General features: G+C 32.4%; 2 protein-coding genes across 2 annotated transcripts; both read left to right on the forward strand.

Moving 5' to 3' along the window:
* The first annotated feature begins 1,134 nt into the window (after positions 1-1,134).
* LOC143054114 (cytochrome P450 2H1-like) lies at positions 1,135-20,863 on the forward strand. The gene is made up of 8 exons (XM_076227018.1): positions 1,135-1,674; positions 6,184-6,409; positions 6,830-6,956; positions 9,102-9,252; positions 10,918-11,054; positions 12,611-12,707; positions 14,828-15,034; positions 20,077-20,863. The coding sequence occupies exons 1-8, from the start codon at positions 1,308-1,310 to the stop codon at positions 20,256-20,258; spliced, it is 1,494 nt and encodes a 497-aa protein (XP_076083133.1). The 5' UTR covers positions 1,135-1,307; the 3' UTR covers positions 20,259-20,863.
* Positions 15,068-18,366, forward strand: LOC143054115 (uncharacterized). The gene is made up of 2 exons (XM_076227019.1): positions 15,068-16,614; positions 18,273-18,366. The coding sequence occupies exon 1, from the start codon at positions 15,353-15,355 to the stop codon at positions 16,598-16,600; it is 1,248 nt and encodes a 415-aa protein (XP_076083134.1). The 5' UTR covers positions 15,068-15,352; the 3' UTR covers positions 16,601-16,614; positions 18,273-18,366.
* Positions 20,864-23,597: the final 2,734 nt, after the last annotated feature.

Below are 23,597 nucleotides of genomic sequence, written 5' to 3' on the forward strand. Positions count from 1 at the left end.
TGGTTTATGAGAATAAAGATATATAAAAGAAATAAAGCTATTAAACTTCTAGCGTTCTTCTGTATGAGGAATATAAAGATCTGTGAACTATAGAATGATAAATGCTTTTATTTGTTATCTTTCGAATATGTTCGAAGTTTTCTTAATACTCGAAATGCTAAATTGTATAACTAATTTATAGGTCAAGCTTTTTTTTGGCATACTAATATATGCACAAACAAGATTTCAAATAAATCTTTTTCTTTAATCTTAAGATTCATGCATGTACATTTGTAATTGATTTGAGAACGTACTTGGAATTAATTTAACTTATTAAAAGGTATAAACTTATGCTATGATAACTTTTCAAATGATAAAGTAATTGAAGGATGTAACATAACTTTTTTAGAATTTGCTGTGTAATACAGATAATATGATGTGTACACAACAGGACATTCGTTAATTGTACAACGTATGTAGTTCCTGCAAGTTTGCAACAAAACACGCAGGAGAAAGATTGATTTGGATAAAAATGTTTGCCACAGGTCTGCAGCAAATACGCAAAATGTTTGCCGCAGGTCTGCAGCAAATACGCAGGAGAAAGATTAATTTGCATAAATATGTTTGCAGCAGGTCGATCTGCGGCAAACACTCATTTGCATGGTAAATTGTTTGCAGCAGACCTGCAGCGTATTTGCAGCAAACACGCCGTAATTGTCCAAGTATTTGCATAATCTTCTTTGTTTTGTGCATACGTATAGTCTTTTGTTTGTAGAAATGTTTCTTCCTTTTTTTATAAAAAATATACCTTATGTCAAGTTTTTGTCCATTAAAGGATATTTTGTTTAGTTTTATTTTTAATGTGGAAGAGAAGGAATCATTGGTTAACTTTTCCCCATGAAATCTCAACAGTTTACTGCTTTATTTTTTGGACAAAAATGGATATTGGTAATAAAAAATGAAAAAAAGGATTACAATACTTATAATACGACTTTTGAAAAACGTTTTTTATTGTTGCTTTCAAAAGTTTGCATGCCCGACCCAATTTGAAACTTTTCTACCCACGCTCACGCCACTGTAGAACATATATCTTATACAGCTCTGAGGTCATGGTCAGTAAATGAACACCATCGATGACAACTACATGTATATGTAAATTTGAATAACGTTGTATCAAATTTGAAGGTCAGCCCTACATGGTTGCACAATCACGATAACAAAAGTAAGATAGAATACATATCAAACATATCCAGGTAATACACGGAGCTTTAAAACGTAAGGAGTTAAACAACAACATAGGAAAATAGAAAGATAATTCAGTGTCTAGTATGATCGGAACTATTCTTCACTCAGTAGATGTATTCACAATCTTGACATTTTTTATAACACTTTTATTAGCTTACATTATTTGGGACAATGTGGTCCGAGTGCGAACGAACATTCCTGGCCCAACACCATGGCCGATAATAGGAAATATGCCGTCAATAATAGGGACTAAGAACGCAAGTGAAACATTTCTGCAGATGCAAAAGAAGTATGGAGATTTAGTTTATCTCAAGCTCGGTATATTACCTATTGTTCTCGTTTATGGATACAAAAATGTGCATCAAGTGTTGGTTGACAATGGCAACAAGACAAAATTCAGACCCAGACACATACTTCACTCCCTTAAAATACTCTTCCCCGACAAAACAGGTAAGAGATACATGTAGTTATCTTGGTGTAATCAGGGGTGTACAGAATTTTACACCGTTGTTGAAAATTCATACACCCTGAGGCGCAGCCGAATGGGTGTATGAATTTTCAACAACGGTGTAAAATTCCGTACACCCCTGATTACACCAAGATAACGAATTTATTTCTGATGAACATTTCCTTTACTCATTTTGAAACCAGGATGTAAAATTGAAAAAATGATAATGAAAAATTTACAGTGTAATGTTTTTTCAATGTCCATGTTGCTGCGCATTGTAAAATACTTTTTACTTAATTTTTCGAAAAAATCAGAAAAATTTTGTGTTCTTTTGAGTTTTCCGGAAAAATTTTTTTTTAAAATATTTGTTAAAATTTTTTGACTTTTTTTTTTTTTTTTAAATTTTAAACATTTTATTTTGATTATTTTTTTTTTTCTTGGCAAAAAAAAAATAAAAAATTCTGAAACTTTTGGCAAAATTTTATTTATCCCAGGGTGAACCAGGGTGGGGTGTTATTTACACCGGGGTAATTAACCAATCAGATTGCAGTATTTTTGCTGCATAAGAAATAATTATTTTTATTCACGGTCAAAGTTTAAACCTTTAAAGTACTTTATTATGATGTCACCGTTCCACCTTTTACTTCTTATACATGTTATATCTATTTATATATTTACCATGTTTACTGAATTAAATAAGCCTCTTTAATTTATGAATTAGTGACGACATCAACAGATCAATGTAGGATAACAAACTTAAATCAAATAGTTGTTTTTATTTGTTTTTGTTTTTGTTTTTTTTTTTTGGGGGGGGGGGGGGGGGCTGACTGCTGCATGTTTTGTTTATCCGACATTGATTTTTACATATTTCCTTATTGGTCAATCAATTTCTCCCAAATTAAGTTAAGAGGGGTGGTAGGGTCAGTGACACATCTTTGTGAATTAAGTTTTTTTTTATCCTTCATTGAACTTTTGATGTCGTCCATTATCGGACCTTGCACAATGATCAGGATGAATTGAATGTATAACTTAGTTATTTTAAGGTAACATGTCTCGTGTATCTATGGCATTTTCACTACATATGAATACAGAAAAAAAACATGTATCTTTCGCATAGAAATTAGCCGACATATATATGTACATATATACATATATATGTCGTGTACAAGTTGCGATTTTGTACAGGTGTCACAAACAGAAACTGGGTGTATCTGTGACTGGGAAATGTGTTGGCCTGGAACCACACACACAGAATAAACAGTATGACAAGTCTGCACGGACTCTAACTCTGGGACTAGCTCTTGTAACAAAAGACGACTCTGGTTAGCGATGTATAATTTAATAAGTCCAGCATGGAATACAATTGTACAGAGTTGGAACTGCTCAGTGTAATACTAAATCCAATCTGCACCATCAAAATAATAACATAGTTTATATAACAAACCAAAAACTACTTGAATAGACTTGACAAATATTTCTCTAAATGAGTGAGAAAAGTCAATTAAGGGATTACAGAAAAATTAGCACATAGATAATGATAAACAATAGAACAAACAGACTTATTTATGGAATTAAAGTCTTGGCCTGTCATATACGAATAATAGATCATTTGAAGTAAAATGTCGCTAATTGAAAAACAAATTAAAACATGAAATTAGATTAGCTTAATCTTCTAAACTTGACTTAAATCTTGCACAATAAAAATAACAAAATCCCTTAGCGAAATATTGCAATTATAACAAAACAGTGATTTTACAAAATCTTTTACCAAATGACCGAAAAGTCTCAAATTAATTTTAGCCCATTTTTCCACTGTGACACAGGTTATAACATGTACAAAAGTACCTCATACATGTTATAACTTGTACAAAATATTGCTTAAAAATGGTTTTAACTTGTACAAAATTTGAGATAAATCTTAATGAAGTAAAATATACATCTCAATTCACCAATGCATAAAGAACAACAATAAATAGGCCAGAACGTGTCTTTTTCTGTAGAGGACAATGATCAAAAAGTTTCAAAAATATATGTTTTATGACTTATGTTGGCAAAATATGTTTTCATGTAATTGTATGTTTTATGTAGTCCATCATGGTTTAAATAAGTGTGACACTATTTACTAAAAGCTTGCATTTCCTCAATGACAATTACATTAGATACTAGTAATTTAATTCTTCCAAAATTTTTAAGAACGATGCCTTAAAATTTTGGGTAATACTCCTCCCTATCGTTTTATTGCATGCACAGATAATGTCTTATATGCTTATTCTGTAAAAGCAAGAGAGAGCTGAAATAGTTTTCATTGGACAACGCTTCATTATCAATATCTTTGGATCTACTCTTCAATATTTTTGGCCTTCAGCATGAGTTATGTAAATTCATAATTATTTTTTTTTATATAAACTATAAGATCATTGCATGAGGCGGATGTCATTTGATGTTTTAAATATATATCCTCTACTTTGAAAGCATGTATTTGTGTCCTTTGGATGTCGTCTGCTCCATGGTCTGGTTGTTTTCTTTTAGACACATACCCCATTTCCATTCCCAATTTTATTTGTAGACACATCTGTCCTGGCTATCCTCTTGTGTCTTTTAGTGTAAACTAGATTGAAAGTATTTTACTATTGCCCTCAAAGTGGACACTCACAATTATAATTCATCAAATAAAGATATGTCCATAGATAGTCATAAGAGGATCATAAGACATGTCCTAAGATATATCTTATGACAAGTCCTAGGAATGCTTCGTAATACCGACCCTTGACATTAACTGTAAAAGGACAAAACACACTATCATGAAGGAATAATAAAAACGTTATGAAAATATTATTGAGGTCAATAACATCTGTTGCAATAATAGAAACATATCCTTATTTTTCTATTTTGTACGTCAAGTTAAAATCATTTTTAAGCAATATTTTGTACAGGTTATAACATGTACGAGGTACTTTTGTACATGTTATAACTTGTATTTTTGCATTATACAAGTTATAATATGTACAATATTTTTGTACATGTTATAACCTGTACAAAATCATAACATGTACACGACATATATATAGAACACATTTGTGACCAGCCACGACATATCCAGGTTTATGGAGGTAGAACGTCATTGTGAGAAAAACGCCGTTAACTATGTGTGACTAGCCACTTCCAGGCTTAGGAGGGTACATTGTCTAAAATTTACTTTTTGTATATTTATCTAGAATATTCAGAAACAAAACTCTCTGTCATGTTTTATGACATATTTGTTGTAATAGCAATGAAACGAGTCATTTGGGATACCGGTATGAAAATGAGCCTGTTCTATGACGACTTTTATTTATTGAAGACACTAATTTATAAAATACAAAATTATTGTAGTTATTGGCTCTTAGTAATGTTTAATAGCGTATTTGAATAAAACTTCAAAGACTTAAATTTACTACAATACAAACAATTCTTAGCTCAATTTTAGAACCATTTTAGAACATGTAATTTAAACTTGTTGAAATGAAGTTAGTTTAAAATTTGTCAAAGTAAGCTTTAAGAATTCCGTTTTTTTTTAAATTCGTCTTATAATTTAGATTTATCATGCATGTCTCTAAACATAGTATGCGACGCGTAACAGTTTATAAGTAGGTGTTCTCATATATGCATTTGATACGTTGCATTTATTATGAATATACTTAACACCCCATTTATGAATTTTTGTTTTTTTTAAAGCAGAGCAATTCTTTTTTGTAGCTCTATTTTAGAACATGTAATTTAAACTTGTTGGAATGAAGTTAGTTTAAAATTGTCAAAGTAAGCTTTAAGAATTCCTTTTTTTGATTTAGATTTATTACATTGTATGCATGTCTCTATACTTAGTATGCGACGCGTAACAGTTTATAAGTAGGTGTTCTCTTATATGCATTTTATACGGTGCATTTGTTAGGGATATATTTAAGATTTCATTTATGAAAGGAAATCTATAGAGCAGAAATTTGATTATTATTTTTTTTGTATCAATTTAAAATGTAGATTCAAACATTTTTCACTTCAAACGATAAAGTAAAACATCTTCAAAACTTATATATGATATATAGTTCAGCGTCCGCAAAAAAGAAGCCAAGGAAAGTGTTTATCTCTTCTTCACAAATACGTAAAAATTTTTTTATTACAGAATAAGTCATGAAAAAATTACGCCCATGAGCTATAATAGACCAAAATTTTATATAATCAGTAAATCATAGTAATTATGAAGGCATATCGAGAAAGTTGAATAAAGTGTATTCTTAAACACAATACAGTATGGCGTTCATTATCACTGAACTACATGTAGTATATATATATATATGTGTGTTTAGGGGTCAGCCGAAGAACGCCTCCGGGTGCCGGAATATCTCGATGCATTGATTACCTATTGGCGACCTTCTACTGTTGTCTGTACTATAGTCGGGTTGTTGTCTCTTTGACACATTTCCATTCTCAATTTAACTACACAGTCATGTTTTTTATCATTTTTGTCTTGTATACAGGTCTAGTCCATAGCAATGGCCAAGAATGGGTTGACATTCGGCGATTTACTATGGTGGCATTAAAAGACTTCGGTGTTGGGAAACAATCCATTGAAGAAAAAATACAAGACGAGGTCGGCTTACTGATGGAACTCTTCTCAAAACAAGGAAAGAAACCAACAGATTGTAGTAAAATGTTCCCGAAAGCAACCTCCAATATCATTTCAAGCATTATATTCGGTTCACGGTAATGTTGCATATCTATCTATTAAACTATTATAATAATTTTCAATAAACATTTGCTATATAAATCAGGATGTTCAGTTCTGCATTCGTTCAATCTGATAAGCGCATAATCTGCAAATACTTAATTATGATTGGCCTGCTTATATATATATATATTTCCTTTGTACTTCAATAAAGCATATTAGGGAGCAACCAGCTTCCTGGGAGAGGGGTTAATGGTTAATGTTCTTAGTCACAAAAGTTATTTCTGCAAAGAGCTTCTTTTGATTTTCGACGCTATCAATAATTATTTTTTTTAATTCAACACTGGAGATAATATGGATTTAGAATATTTTTTTTTGTCATCTGCTTGCCCAGATTACTTTTGTTTTATGTACACAGTCATATTCTATAGATAATTTATTTAATTTGTATTGTTTAGGTTTGACTTCGATGATCCAGAATTCAACAACCTCTTAGGGAATATTGCAACTGTATTTAAATATACAGCTGCCTTTAGACTAGAAAATTGTTTTCCAATTCTAGACAAAGTAAATCCTTTCAACAAGGTAGGTCTACAAACTAGTGGTGTACCATAAATATTATCGGGACATCAATTGAATCCTGGTATTTACTAATGAAACTTGATGGACTAATCTAGTTATTTTATATTTATTTTGTGGTATCAAAGTTACGACACTTAGACAGCCAAATGCTCTATTATTTAAGTGATACCTAACGTAAATATTTGCATTTGTGTTTAACCCATTACATAATGAAAACGAACCTCACCAAAATTATGGTCAAGTTAACAAAAAAAAAACCTTCAGACATTTCTGCATTTTATGGTATTAATTTTATGAAAATCGCTCATAGATTTACTCACTTTTTCGAACGACTGTATACTAGTGTAGTATTTTCTAGCGTTCATTGAAAACAATTATGTGGCGTATACTGGTGTAATTATTACTCTGACGTATTCTGGTGTAACTATTACTCGTGCGTATACTGGTGTAATTATTACTGAGACGTATACTGGTGTAACTGTTATTCGGACGTATACTGATGTAATTATTACTCTGGCGTATACTGGTGCAATTATTACTCTGGCGTATACTTGTGTAATTATTACTCGGGCGCATACTGGTGTAATTATTACTCTGGCGTATACTTGTGTAATTATTACTCGGGCGCATACTGGTGTAGTTATTACTCTGGCGTATACTGATGTAATTATTACTCGAGCATATTCAGGTGTAATAATTCTTCGGGCGTATACTGGTGTAACTATTACTTTTAGCATATACTGGTGTAATTATAACTTTGACGTATATCAACAAGATGGTTTGGATCCTGCTATTATGTTCAACGCCGCAACTTTTTATATGTATGTGCCTGTCCCAAGTCACGAGCCTGCAATATAGTGGTTGTTGTGTGTTGCTGTGTTACACATTTGTTTTTACATTCATTATGCCGTTAATTTTATCGTTTGACTTCGTGATTTTTGCCCTTTCATAGCTGACTATGCTGTAAGTGATTTGTACATTGTTTAAGGCCGTAAGGTGACCTATAGCTATAATTTCTGTATCATTTGGTCTCTTGTGAAGAGTAGTCTTATTGGCAATCCTACCACATCTGCTTTTATGTTTACGACTAAAGTTGATTGTTATTATTCAGAATTGATCAGGACTTATGACCAACTTTAATCTCTACGATAAAATGTAAAACTTATCATTAGCATAGTCAAATAATTCATTTCCCTTATACTGGTGTTAATTTATTGGCTGATTTCAGATTTGGTGGGTAGCAGCATTACTTCAATGATACATTTTACTTTTATATTTAAAATAAGTTCTAATATATAACGTTACAAAAAATGCTAGGAAATCCAATGATAAGATAAAAAGACAATTTCTTTAATAACAGAATTGGAAGATTATTTTGACACTGCCACAATTTTTATCCAAAAATCAAAAAAAAAAACAGCTTTTAAAATCTTTTTTATGACGGTCAACTTGATCAAATTGTTAGACATTTTTCAAAGTTTTCATGGAAGATATACGCTCATAAGATGCCCAACCCCTATCATGTATTTTAAATCTTGAAAAAAAGTATACACATGTTTATGAATGAGGAGTATACATTGCTCCAATTAAGATTCCATGTTAGGCAACATTATATTGATATTAACATACAATTAAAATATGCTTTTTTCAATTAATCAATATAACTATGAACTGTTGGTAAGTGATATTGGTAAAAGATGAAATAACAAAAAATACCGATCATGCACCAAGGAACATTCATATTGGACAGTCCCTTTAATAATCAAATGACAAAATAAAAAGGTAAAAAACATCACGAATGAAATACAACCGTCATATTCCTGACTTGGTACATGCATTTTCGTATGCAGAATTCTGGATAGCGAATAAACCTTTTTATATTCTTTTAAAATTGTTTTTTAAGTGTACCTCGTTTGATTGAATACAAGTAAAATTTAGTTTTTTGACTCAATCTGAGTTTGTTATACAAGAAAATGAGATTGCGTAGGCTTCAAGAATAAAGTTACAGAAGTGATCGATCTGAACTAATTTAATCAATGAGACCTGATAGTAAAATGGTTGTATAATGTCCGTCAATTCCAGACTATACAATTCATCCGGTTTCTTCCCCTTGATTGTGTATTTTATTTTTATACTTTGTTATTTCAGACAAAATTAGCTGTGGAGGGTAGAAGGGAGATTCAAAAGTATATAGCTACACGGATAGAGAGTGTGAGATGTTCGTTTGATGCTAATAACATTCGGCATTTCTTGGACGTTTACCTTGAACAGGAAGAAAAACCTGACAGCAAAATTTCAGGTAAATATAATTTTAACTTTGTTTAAATAACAATATCTTACATAAGAATATTCGACACCATTACTATACACTAGATGTGTATATTTTGTCATCCGAACAACTACACATACGTTTAAAAGGTACTGCTCTGCTGTTGTTAATTTCCAATGATTTTATTTTGGAGAAATGGTACGTACGTTTTTCTGGACAAGAATGAAAGGTGAAAAGGATTAAAAGAAGAATACAAATATTGTAGATTAGACTAAACTGGTACCGAATATCTGTTGTAAATTTACTGAAAAATGACACATATTCCAAGTGTTGAAAATACGTATAATAACCATTATAATTATATGAAAACAAAATTCTCAAATCTTTTAAAATAACCTATTGTAATTGTATAGCAGTGCTTAACATACACTTAGACTAAATAACATATAATTTTTACTGTATGCTAATATCATTAAATTTATTTTCTAATTGGTACTTAGCGGGCTATGAAAAGTTTATCACATGCTTCGATTGTTATCGCATGCCTTTCCGTAACGTTATCGCATGGCATTCCGGTGATACTCGGCATATTCCGGAAAATACACCTCAATGATACGTTTTCAGTGAAAAACATTACAAAGTAGTGTACAAAACAATTATTTGGATACTGAAAAGTATATTGTGTAAAATAATAAAAAGAAATCAAAAATAAAAAAAAAAACAACAAAATATTAAATAATTGCATTTTTAAAAGTTTCAAACATAATTTAGAAAGTTACTTTGAAAAAGTTGACTTTTCCAAACAGTATTCAGTAAGTATATTGTTGAATTATTTTTTTTCTCGACTTGTCCATATTAAAAATGCTTTTCTTTTTTGTTGAGGAATATGATAGAAAGATTTCATATCAAATGTACTAAATTTGGGGTCCGACGTCCGTGAACTTTTCACTCTTTAACCTCTATTTGAGAACAACGTAAAAGGATTAATATATGAATCTGTTATTTTTCTCCATTGTTGAAGCATTTTTTAAAAAGATCATAACTTGTCATTGTTCATATCGCATGTATTATCAGCCCTCGGTCAATATCAGCCCTCGAGCCATACGGCTCTTGGGCTGACATTGAACCTAGGGCTGAGATAATACATGCGATATGAAAAATACCATGTAATAATCTGATATTATTTCATTTGATTTATCTTTGTATTAAAATTCTTAACGGTTCTTTTTGATATAATATGAACATTGACCGTGAAATGTTCTGCATAGTCACGTCGAGCTTTTTAACATGATAGATAGTACACAAGGTAGCATCTGTAGTCACATTAGTGAACCTAATTAGGCACTTTGTTTCGACGCAGAGCCGACCGCGTGATTAGTGGAGAAGCAGCAATACCTTCCAAGTTTTTAGTTTTGTCTAGTTGGGATAAGCACTCGCGACCACCTGCACTGCAGACAAGCATGCTTTCGCGAAGACATTAATAGAGATGGTACCAATGTGTTCGGGGTACAGGGCATACTTATTATTTTTTCTAATTACAAATGTCACGAATGTAAAAAAAGCATTGATTTTACAGAATAATTATAATTATACTTAACTATTACATTGTATAATGAAGCTACCAATATATCAGATTTAGTTCTGTTTCATAGTAATGATGGAATCTTTCCATAAAAAATGTATCTGTTTTTTTAGATGAGACTTTATTCATTACTATAGCTGATCTGTATATTGCTGGTACGGACACTACCTCCGTCACACTACAGTGGAGTATGTTGTATATGATAAAATACCCGGACGTTCAGAAGAAATGCCGAAATCAAATATTAGAGGTAAAAGTCCAACAGATGGTACCAGTTATCAAAACCCACAATCTTAATAGAAATTGAACAAATGTTGAAGTTTTGGTGCTGCTATTATGGAATTGTTTAGTGAGTTTCGCAAAATTATAGAATGAACTTTTTGGAACCTTTTAGTCATTTTTTCAGTAAAATGTACAATTGCAATAGCTTTTATTGAATGGTTTGAGAAACTAATTATAGAATAACTAATCCAAGAATTCAAATAGAGAAAAATATTCAACGAGTGACCGAATAACACATTATTTCACGAATGCGTAAAGAGCATGAGTCAGTGTTGTTCGGTCATGAGTTGAATATTTTTCGATATTTGAATTCTTTAATTAGTTATTCTTTTTATTACATTGGCAAATGACTTTTTTTTTTAAAAGAAATTAACGTAAAACATGTAAAGAACTATATCTTTTTTCTGCGCATTCACAATTTGTTTTGATCCGCCGTTATCGAGGTCTTGACAACGCCTATTGACGTCAGAGAGTGAAATAACCACATTTATTTCACATGTGAAATTATCGTTCTTTTTTTAATTGACTGGGAAAATAATATAATTCATTACAACCAATGTAATAAAGTCATATAGTGGTTGTTATAGTTATCAAAGGTACCAGGATTATAATTAAGTACGCCAAACGCGTGTTTAGTCTACATAAGACTCATTAGTGACGCTCATATCAAAATAGTTATAATGCCAAACTACAAAGTTGAAGAGCAATGAGGATCCAAAATTTCAAAAAGTTGTGTCAAATACGGCTAAGGTAATCTATGCCTGGGGTAAGAAAATCCTTAGTTATATTATACGTACTTTTAACACTTTGAAATGTGCGATTTTTCAGCAAAATTTACAACAGATGTTCTGTACCAGTTAAGTGTAATCTCCCACAGTTGTGAGGCAAACAAACCCTGTGCAACACAACCGTTCGGTAAATTTTTGTATTGGTCTATATTCAAAGGGCCATTATTGTCAAATTCATGTTCACCGTCGTATCATTAACCATCGGGATGACATTCGAAACTGCCGACGGCCATGTAACCCGTTGTAAACATAAATATGAATAGGAGTGTATAGCATCCACGTCTGTAGATTTAATAGTATGTTTATTATGTATCATATTTTTTTTATATTTCGGAGGTAATTCCTCTTCAAGTACACATGGTAATAATTAAGGAATGACTGAAATATTTTTTCTGTCTTTGTCTAGCGTAGCCGGTTATTTTAAAGTATGCACCACATTTATGATGTTATTTCGAATATACAGAAAAAAAATAACTGTCATTTCTTATAATTTAATTCTAAATTCTTTTTTTAACCGGAGTAAATCATGAAAAACAATGATGACGTCTTGGTCACATGACTAAATTATGTATATCAGCTGATAGACAAAACACTGTCAGCCAATCAGAAGACGAGTTACCTCCGAAATTAAATTATTTGGTTATACTAGATTCTCCTGTGGTTCTTAGAAACCTTAGTTAGATATAACTTAGTTCATTATTTGTAGAATAAAAAAAATAAACCATCTTTCTGACAGGTTATCGGGGAAGACAGACAACCTGTCGTGAAAGATAAAGACAATATACCATACGTCATGGCAACTTTACAAGAAGTACAGAGAATATCAACCATAGGTCAGTTAATGCCATGGTAACCGTACACAACGTACAGAGAGTATCAACTATTGGTATGTTAATGCCATGGTAACCTAACACAAAGTACAGAGAGTATCAATTATTGGTAAGTTAATACCATGGCAACCTAACAAGAGGAACAGAACATATCAACCATTGGTAAAATAATGCCATGGAAACCTTAAGTTACACGAGGTACAGAGAATATCATTATTTGGTTAGATAATGCCATGGCAACTGTACACGAAGTAAAGATAATATCAACTATTGGTAAGTGAATGTCATGGCAACCTTTCACTAGGTCCAGAGAATATCAACCATTGGTGAGTTAGTGGTACCATAACAACCTTACACGAAGTACAGAGAATATAAACCATTGGTAAGTTTTATCAGATATCAAAGCAGGGCTTCAAAGTGAATCTGCCTATTGTAGAGGTGGCGTGAATCAGATGTGGATACAAAAAAAAATAAAGATCTTTTATAGTAAATACAATTTAAGACTCTCTCATCTTGCAATAGTATTAAAACATTTGATTTTTCTGCACGTTACACAAGTATTCCCCATTCCAAACTAAAAGACAAATCGAGAGAGTTGATTTGTTTCATAAAAAGGATGGCGAATGTAGATACAAGTTTCTAGTGTTGGGAGGGATAATTCCTACTTTGTAAATAATCACTCTAATTCAAACATAAAATTCTTTGAAACTGACATCTCTGAGGCCGTACGGTGACCTATAGTTGTTAATGCCTGTGTCATTGTGGTCACTTGTGGACAGTTGTCTCATTGGCAATCATACCACATCTTCTTTTTTTATATTATCAAGATACTTGATTTCTTGATTGACAACATATTTGTTACTTTTGGAGGACGTGTTTTTTTCAACAGACTGTCGGAATTCCAATGGGAACTAACTATGCCCTCTTCTTTCCTCTTGTTTCCTTATTATTGTGAGGCAGACTTCATACATGAACTTCTTAGAAAGGAAGATAAGAAGTTAGCAATATTCTTTAACTTTACGTACCGCTATATGATGATGTACTCTCACTAAATAATACAAACTTTGGTGACTGTTGAACAAATCTATCCCATCGAACTAGAGATAAAGGATACTACAGAAATTTTCTGATACAATTAAGTGTGCCTCATTTCTCGACATAAATCTAGAAATTGACAATGGGGATCGGTTAAAAACAAAACTTTACAACAAAAGAGATGATTTCAGCTTATCAATTGTGAACTTTTCATTTCTGTGTAGCAACATTCCAGCAGTGCCTCCATACGGAGTATATATCTCCTAATTAATACGATGTTCCCGGCTGGTATATCCTATCATGATTTCATTGAAAGAGGGTTGCTGCTCACCAGGAAGCTAATAAACTAAGAGTTCCAAATGATGAAATTCAAATCATCCCTTTGTAAATTTTACTGACGCCTTCACGAGTTGGTTGACCCCCATGGAATAACCGTTTCATAGATGATATCGGATATGTTCCTTATGTCGTAACTACACTACTCTTCCCTTTTCACGAATGTGACCTGCCGAATTAGACTATTTACTAGATTTGTAAAAACATAAGTAACACGGCGGGTGTTACATGTGGAGTAGAATTTGCCTACCCTTCCGTAGCACCTGAAATCACCCCGGTTTTTGTAGGGGTTCGTGTTGCTTAGTCATTAGTTTTTCTATGTTGTGTCTTGTTAACTATTATTTGTCTGTTTGTCTTCATTTAACCATGGCGTAATCAGTTTATTTTCAAACTATGAGTTTGACTGTTCATCTGGTACCTTTCGCCCCTCTTTTAGTGCATTGCAACCTTAAACGAGGAACAGAGAATATCATTGGTTAGTTACAATGCCATAGTTACACATAAAAGATACAAATGTGATGTCAAATTACACAGGGCACTGAAAATAAAAACTATTGTTTCATTGTAATGTACTATATTGATCTATATTAGTTTATCTTTTAAATATTTACGTATTGCGCATGGTTTGTAACTTTCAATCATTACGAACGTTACATTTCAAGCAAAAATAGTCTCGTTTATGCATTTTATTCATAGGATAAGAGAGCAAACCTTGTGTACTATTATATATTTTTTTTTATTTTTGATTTCAGCTCCTCTTTCTGTACCACATGTAGCTATTGAGGACGTAGAAATCGACGGAAAGATTATTCCAAGGGATACAATCATCATCCCTCATTTGATGTCTGTTCATCTTGATTCAACTGTTTGGGATAAACCAGAAGAATTTCGACCAGAGAGATTTCTTGATAAAGATGGACACTTTGTTAAAAAGGAAGGCTTCTCTGCTTTTTCGATGGGTATGTCGCGAGCTTTGTATGTCCTTGTATAAAATACTTATATTTTATTTCGTTGTAACACTTCCGGGACCAAATGAGATTGTGCTGCGCATGTGTGAACTTCAGTGTGCTGATAGCTCTTGGGCAGTTCGGACGTAGTTTGAATTGTCCTAACTTCAGATTAAATATTAAACCAACGTAGTTGGTATTCATTTTATAATTAATAAAATTTGATATAAGATAAATAAAAGTTAGTAATCACCGGATGTAATTCGGTAAAAATTTACGACTTTCACCTGGTTTCGGCACTTTGCCGTAAACCGGTTATAAAGAAAACACATGGCGGAGAAAATGATCGAAAAGGGGTCCGCCTCAAAAAGAAAGTCTTCACTTGAAGACATCAGTAATACGGACGAAGATGAGCTTCTGTCCGAGAAGATAAATTCCGTTTCCAGCGCGGCTGGTAAAAGGAAACATGAGTCGACAAAGTCGAAAGCTTCCGCGAGTGGCGGAGCAAACACTTCAAGTGTAAAGGGTAAGAAACCAGCGAAGGTTAATAGTAATGAAACTCAAAACCCTGGCCCTTCTACCTCTGCAAAAGTAGACAATCATGATGCAATCATGTCAATGTTAGTCTCAATCCAAGAAGGTCAGAAAAGACAATCTGACGATATAAGGTCTTTAAAAGACCGGGTACAAGACATTGAAGAATATGACGAGGGTAATAATTATGATGATAATTATGATGAAGGTGAAGAAAACCCCCATGATGATGGGGAAAATGTAGACAATGAAAGTGAACCACCTGCTAAGAAGCAGAACAAAGATGATAATAGGTTTTCATCTATGTCTAAGAGATGTAAGGTTCAAGAACTTTGTGATGTCAAAATTGATGAGGTCTTGGCAAATAATGTCAATGAGTTGTTCAGGAATGGTATGAATGAGGAACAATACTCTGAGTTAACTAAAGATGAAAATAATGCAAGACCTGAAAATTGTGAAGGTTTATCTATTGTAAGAATAAACCAACTCATGTGGAATGTAATTTCACCAGGAGCACAATCTGCTGATAAAAAATTACAATTTCTTGAAAGAACTATTGTAAAAGCAGCAACAATTCTAACAAAAACTGTCAACAAAATGGCTATTGACGAAAACAACAATGCCAATGGTAACTCTGGTAGTGGAGAATACATTGACAAATGTAATGATGTATTGGCTTTGTTGGGCCATGCAAACCGCCAATTGAATATGACTAGAAGGGATTTTTTAAAGCCCGAAATGATGGCAGAATATGTGCCTCTCTGCTCACACTCTGTTCCTTACACAAACAACCTTTTTGGAGATGATGTCTCTAAAGTTGCAAAGGACATTGAAGATTGTTCCAAAGTTGGAAACAAGTTGAAGTTTGGTAGTGGCAGAGGTAGAGGCGGAGGCTTCTTCAGAGGTGGTAGAGGAGGCCACAGAGGTACTTTTAGCAGAGGTGGCTACCGTGGAGGAAGAGGTGGCTTCCGAGGAGGAAGAGGTCGAGGTTCCGGCCCTTTTCCAAAAAACTCCCAGAGAGGAGGAAATCCACAGAAGTATTAGATACATCAAATGAAGTAAGTCATTGTTTTAAAGCTGGTGTATTGAAAAAGTTTTCCGATGAATGGGAAAAAATTACCTCTGACAAATTTATTTTAGATATAGTAAGCCATTGTCATATAGAGTTCATAGATAATGTTGAACCTAAGCAAGACATTTTTAATGTAAAATCTGTCTTTAACTCAAAAGAAAGTGATATTGTTTCAAATGAAATTCAAAAGTTACTGGCAATTGATGTTATCAAAGAAGTTCAGTCAATGAAAGACCAGTTTTTATCGCCTATATTTTTAAGGCCAAAAAAGAATGGGGAATATAGAATGATTTTGAATCTTAAGAAGTTGAATGAATACATTGAGTATCATCATTTTAAAATGGACACTTTTGAAAGTGCCATTAAACTTGTAACTAGCAAATCATTTATGGCTTCTATTGATTTGAGACATGCTTATTATAGTGTTCCAATTGCAGAGGAACATCAAAAGTTTTTACGGTTTTATTGGAACGGAAAACTTTTTCAATACACATGCTTACCTAATGGGATTTCCTCCGCACCTAGAATATTTACTAAATTATTAAAACCTGTTTACTCTAGTCTTAGAGTTTTAGGTCATGTGAATGTTGGTTACATAGACGATAGTCTTTTATTAGGAGAGACTATAGAAGAATGTAATAAAAATGTAAATGACACAATTGAATTAATGTCAAAATTAGGATTTGTCATACATGAAGACAAATCTGTTTTTCAACCATCAAAACAAATTATATTCTTGGGTAATATTATTGATTCAGAAAATATGATTATAACCCTTACGGCAGACAAAAAACAAAACCTAGTAAAAGAATGTAAATGGTTACTGCAGAGAAACTTAGCTAAGATTAGAGATGTAGCAAAAGTCATTGGACTTATAGTCTCCTCTTTTTCTGCCGTTGAATTCGGTAAATTGTTTTATCGTAACCTTGAAAAGGAAAAAATTATAGCTTTAAAAAACTCAAAAGGAGATTTTGAACAAAGCATGCTTATTTCTAATCAGATGAAAGGAGATTTAGAATGGTGGGTTGCTAATGTGTCTACTGAATTAAGACATATAAGCCATGGTAGTCCACAAATTGTGATTCAAACAGATGCCTCATTATTAGGATGGGGTGGCATATTAAGTGATAATGAAATTGGAGGTAGATGGACAGATGAAGAATCAAAAAATCACATAAATTATTTAGAAATATTAGCTATATATTATACATTAAAATCCTTTCTGCATCTGATCATAAATAAGCATGTGAAGGTTCTTACAGACAATACTACGGCAGTGGCCTACATATCAAATATGGGCGGCACAAAGTCCATAGATTGCAATACAATTTCAAGACAGATTTGGTTGTTTTGTAAAGATAATGACATCTGGTTGACATGCACTCATATAGCAGGCAAAGAAAATCTAGCAGACAAAAAATCTAGAGAATTTGATGACAAATTAGAATGGAAATTGAAAAGGTCTGTTTTTGACCAATTATGTACTTTGTGGCAAAGGCCAGACATTGATTTGTTTGAATCTAGATTAAACTTCCAATTAGAAAATTACTGCTCTTGGAAGCCAGATCCATTATCTGCATTTATTGATGCATTTAGTATAAATTGGTCATATTTTCAGTTTGTCTATTTGTTTCCTCCTTTCAGTTTATTGAGCCGGTGCATTTTCAAAATCAGAGAGGACGGTGCAAGAGGAGTAGTAATAGCTCCATTTTGGCAGACACAAACTTGGTTTCCGAGACTAATGCCGTTGTTAACAGACAATCCAATCGTTCTTCCAAAGAACAAGAAGATTTTGAATCTTCCTCACGATCCACAATCTGTTCATCCTTTACACAAGAAAATGAAACTAATTGCATGTCTAGTGTCAGGAGTAGCTTCAGAGAACGAGGATTTTCTAAAGAAACAACCCACATACTCATGTCGTCTTGGAAATCAAGTACAAAGAAACAGTACCAAGTGTATATCAGGAAATGGTTCAAATATTGTAACAAAAAACAAATTAATTGCTTTCAAATTTCTGTAGGAACAGTGCTTGAATTTTTTACAACTTTATTTAAGGAAGGTAATTTAGGCTATAGTAGTTTAAATCTAGCTCGAGGAGCTCTTTCGTCTTTAGGACTTACTATTGACAGTATTCCAGTTGGACGTCATGCAATGGTGATAAGATACATGAAAGGAATTTTTAATCTTCGTCCACCCAGACCTAGATATGAATCTACATGGGACGTTAGTAAAGTACTACAATTTTTGCGTAGCCTATCACCAGTGAAATATTTAAAATTGAAAGATTTAACATTAAAACTTACGATGTTAATAGCTTTGACAAATGCAGCTCGAGCTCAATCAATTCATTTCATGAATGTTAATCATGTACATAAAGTGAAGGGAGAATTTATTTTTGTTTTGAATGAACTTGTTAAACAAAGCCGACCTGGTTATAAGGAGCCAACTGTAAATATAAAGGCTTACCCTCCAGATAGGAGACTTTGTGTATATACTGTGTATAAAGAATATGTATTTCGTACCAAATTGTTTAGAGGGAAACATGAACCGTTACTTTTAAGTTATGTGAAACCACATCAGCCGGTTTCAAGAGATACAATTTCTAGATGGATAAAAGTAGTAATGGCAAAAGCTAATATTGACACAACAATTTTCAAAGCTCACAGTGTTAGATCTGCATCAGTTTCTAAAGCAAAGATGAATGCAGTGCCTATTTCTCGTATCTTTCAAAAAGCAGGATGGTCAGATGCAAAAACATTTGCAAAATTTTATAATAAAAAGATTGAAAAAGATGAAAATTCTTTCAGCTTTAATGTGTTGAAGAATTAATCATAAGGTAAGACATTATATATTTCTTATCTTGGTATTCAGTTTTATCATTATGGCTTTAAAGTCTCATTTGGTCCCGGAAGTGTTACAACGAAATAAAATTTAACAATTAAACGAGTCTTGCCTTGGTAAAAGGCGAAGTTTAATTGTAATTTTATGAGTTGTGTAAACACTGAAGGGATTAAATGCCACACCCTCCCTCCCTAGTTAAGGGAGACCTATATGTAGTTATTGTGGGTCATATGTATATATGTATTTCGTTGTTTGTCATATTGATAAAACTTTACTTTGAAGACTGAAGTTCACACATGCGCAGCACAATCTCATTTAATCCCTTCAGTGTTTACACAACTCATAAAATTACAATTAAACTTCGCCTTTTACCAAGGCAAGACTCGTTTAATTGTTAAATTATTTTAGAGGTTGATAATTACTTATCTCTTATAAATTCACAATTTTTGGAATCGTTATGAATTTAAATGATTATTGTTTGAATTATAAGTTATGATAGAGACAGTTTGTTGAAATACGTATATGTTTTGTTGAAACTGTTAATGTTATTCCCCCTGCAAATATTCATTATTTTAAATTCAAAAATGTTATCATACTTTTGTAGGTCCACGCCTGTGCCCCGGAAAACAGCTAGCAGAATCAGAATTACTATTGTTCTTCGTTTCAATTATACAAAGATTCAATTTGACGAAAGGTGACGACAACGACCAGTTACCTATGACTGGGATTCAAACTGGTACTACAAACCAACCACAGCCATTCAAGATCTGCTTTATACCAAGATAATGTCAGTCCTTGCTACATTGATGACTCCTGCACTATGTCATTATAATTTCCACAATAAATTTCAAATGTCCCGCAATTCCTGAAACAGAGAAATATATATGAGCGTCCAGTATACAGCTAACAAATTAGCCAAGAATACTCAGAACAATTTCTCCCGAGTAAGGTGTAAACAGTGATTCACGGGGTAATAATCCATTTTTATAAAACTAAAAAAATTACACATTCATACACGCTTGTTTTTTTGAAATACTACTATGCCTGGAACCTATTTTTCATTAAAAAAAACCCTGTAGTTATTGACCTAATATAATTGGCAAATTCGCTAACGGAACTAGAAAAGGAAAACGATCAAACATTGGACGACAAGAAATAATTCATGCTCAGTGTAATGCGATAACGACAGAATGATATTTACTGATTCCCACATGGAAAGACTATTTAAACAAGTACAACCTACCTGACCTGTCAATGTTTCCAGTTCATGACTTATTATAGTAAAAAATCTTTTGATTGTTTCGTTTCAATTTTGTATGAATATTCAGAAACCTTTTTACTACTGGTGTGTATTTGTCATGTATTCCTTGAAATAAAATATTTTCATTTCTTTTTGTTTTATGTTTCACTGATTTCTTTGCATGACTTTATATGAATGAGTATTGCACTATTTGATTAGAGATTTACAATTGTAAACATACATGCTCTTGATGACAAAAAGTAATCAAATCTTTGATAATGGGCGACAAAATCTGTAAAGGTCATGTTCTTATAGTTGGAGAAGTTGTCAATATACAAATTGGAGATATGGACTGATTTTCAATTATATTTTATATAAATCTGTAAAGGTCATGTTCTTATAGTTGGAGAAGTTGTCAATATACAAATTGGAGATATGGACTGATTTTCAATTATATTTTATATATAACCAATTATAGGTCACCGTACAGCCAATACGTATTGTCACCTATATTAAACTCTGACATGAAAAACATGGAACAATTAATTTGGATAGTGGCTGTATTGACTTTAATTAGTCAAACACGTGACAGTATGTGTACTGTATTGATGTTTCCGGGATTACACATTTTATAATTTTAATCAAATTCCGTAACCAAATTTCGTTCTAATCCCTTAATCATTTTTGTATTTGTCCAGCTCTTGTATTGATTAAAAGGTTACAGAAGGAAAACAAGGTGGCCCTATGGATTTTTCTATGATAGAGTAAGGGAACTTTCACCTTGATATATGATACACTACTCCCATTTTGTAAAAGTCTGTCATACGTTGGTAAAAAAATAAGACCAATAACATAAATAAACTCATCATAGATACCAGGATTTAACTTTGTATATACGCCAGACGCATCGCGACAATCTACCTACCTACCTTGTCTTTATTGGGCCCGAAGGCACATAGGAGAATAACTAGATCTTTTCATTCACATCTGTTCTGTGCTTTATTTTCTATTTCTCCCCAGCTTATATCATGTTCTTTCATATCTTTAGTAGTTTAGTGCTTTAGTTTTGTATGTTGTGTCATGTGTACTATTATTTTTTTCTTCTTTTTTTAACCATGGTGTTGTCAGTTTATTTTCGATCTGTCCTTCTGAGATCTGTTTTTAATACTAATACTGGGTGCTTCATTTATTCTATTTTTCAAGAATTTGACAATGCTTAATACTTATTTTTTCCAAACTTATACATGCTTAAAAACACAATGCTTTTGGTTCTTCAAAATCTAATTAAATAACTTAGATGTCATCATGTCAGGATTTGCGATTTCATTTGTCCTTGAAACCCTCTTATAAAAGTTTCTTTGATTCTTATTTAAGCTATAGAATTTGACTGCGAATTTAGGAAAATTTGTCACAATGAAGTCCATGAACATTGATAAATGATTCCAGCATCCATGACAATGATTACGCATACCCCTTTGTGCTATTGAAGATATTAATATTACGCGCATGTACGCACATAGGGATAAAGTGTCATGCGCTTTACAAAGCAGAATGACTGGACAAATAATCAAGGCACTATTCAAATAGCCGGTTCTCCAATTAAAATATATAAAAGAACAGTAAACAAATTATAAAGAAAGGTATTGTAGATTACAATGAAATGGGTATATGCGATGAATCATGGATGAAAATCCACTTCAAATTCGTTTAGAAGGTTGCTAATTATTGTTATTTGTATACGTTTATAAATAAAACTTTATTGTATTTACTGTCTTCTGATATTACGTTTATTTTCAATGTTGTAATTTTTTATTGCGACACGTCCACTCTGACGTTATGTATTTATACACTAACATGTGCGTACGTTCTTATTGTTCATATTAAAAGTTCGTTGAGATTTTTTTTGATAGAAATTTATTCATAATGAATGGCAATCATTTGCACTTGTTCAGTTTACTGATATGCGTGTACCTTCTGTGTGAATTTTTAATATGTTAAAACAGATTATCGCGATATGTCCATGAAATAAAATGTAAGGTAAAATGATTGAAACATTTTGCATTATCTATCATGTGAACAATTGGCAGCACATGGTTCTACTGTAACAGTGGTTGTTCTCTCTGATTTATTTTTTTCACAGAAATTAAAGGATTTAATTTTCATTTGAACCTTATACATTCTTAAAAATTGAGAATGGAATTGTGGAATGTGTAAATGAGACAGCCACATGACCAATGAGCAGAAAGCAGTCGAAGGCCACCAATGGGTCTTCAACAAAGCTAAAAAAGCTCTCACCCGGAATCGGGCTTCAGATGGCTCCTTTAACAAATGTTTATAACTAGTTCAAACTCCAAGACATAAAAATGAACTTACAATCAAAAACATGCAAGACTAACAAACAAATAGAGACTCCTGAATTGAAACAGGCGCACAAATGCGGCGGGGTAAACATGTGTTTTCTGCCTTTGGGTCTCTTATATATGTAAGAACGACTGTATCTATCAAAATAAGAAAAGCCTAATTCATTCGATGGATACTTATATAATACATATTACAAAAACACAGAGTGGACGAGGAATGGAATGGTACTTAAACAACAAATAAACATTATTAAAGTACATATCTGATAGTAATCGCAGTTACTAGAAATCCTGATGACAAGGATTAATTCCGTTCAATTAAAATATGCTACCGTTTAGTATCACACATTGATTCATATCATTAGCCTAAGGTTAAATAGTCGTCACAACATTTGTATACTTGACCTGTTGACGCTATAGTATGTATAATACACAATGAAATCGATTTCTTATAGCCCGAGGAACTTAGGTATACATATATGAATGACAACACTGGCAGAGTTAAAATTGTAGAACGTGCTAGAT

Source organism: Mytilus galloprovincialis, chromosome 12 (assembly GCF_965363235.1).
Source record: "Mytilus galloprovincialis chromosome 12, xbMytGall1.hap1.1, whole genome shotgun sequence".
In the NCBI taxonomy this organism is placed as follows: Eukaryota; Metazoa; Mollusca; class Bivalvia; order Mytilida; family Mytilidae; genus Mytilus; species Mytilus galloprovincialis.

Excerpts from the sequence above, each read along its gene's own strand:
- LOC143054114 (XM_076227018.1), top strand. The coding sequence starts at position 1,308 with ATGATCGGAACTATTCTTCACTCAGTAGATGTATTCACAATCTTGACA. Across the intron at positions 1,675-6,183 it reads ACTCTTCCCCGACAAAACAG|GTCTAGTCCATAGCAATGGC; the intron begins GTAAGAGATACA and ends TCTTGTATACAG. Across the intron at positions 12,708-14,827 it reads ACAGAGAATATCAACCATAG|CTCCTCTTTCTGTACCACAT; the intron begins GTCAGTTAATGC and ends TTTTGATTTCAG.
- LOC143054115 (XM_076227019.1), top strand. The coding sequence starts at position 15,353 with ATGGCGGAGAAAATGATCGAAAAGGGGTCCGCCTCAAAAAGAAAGTCT.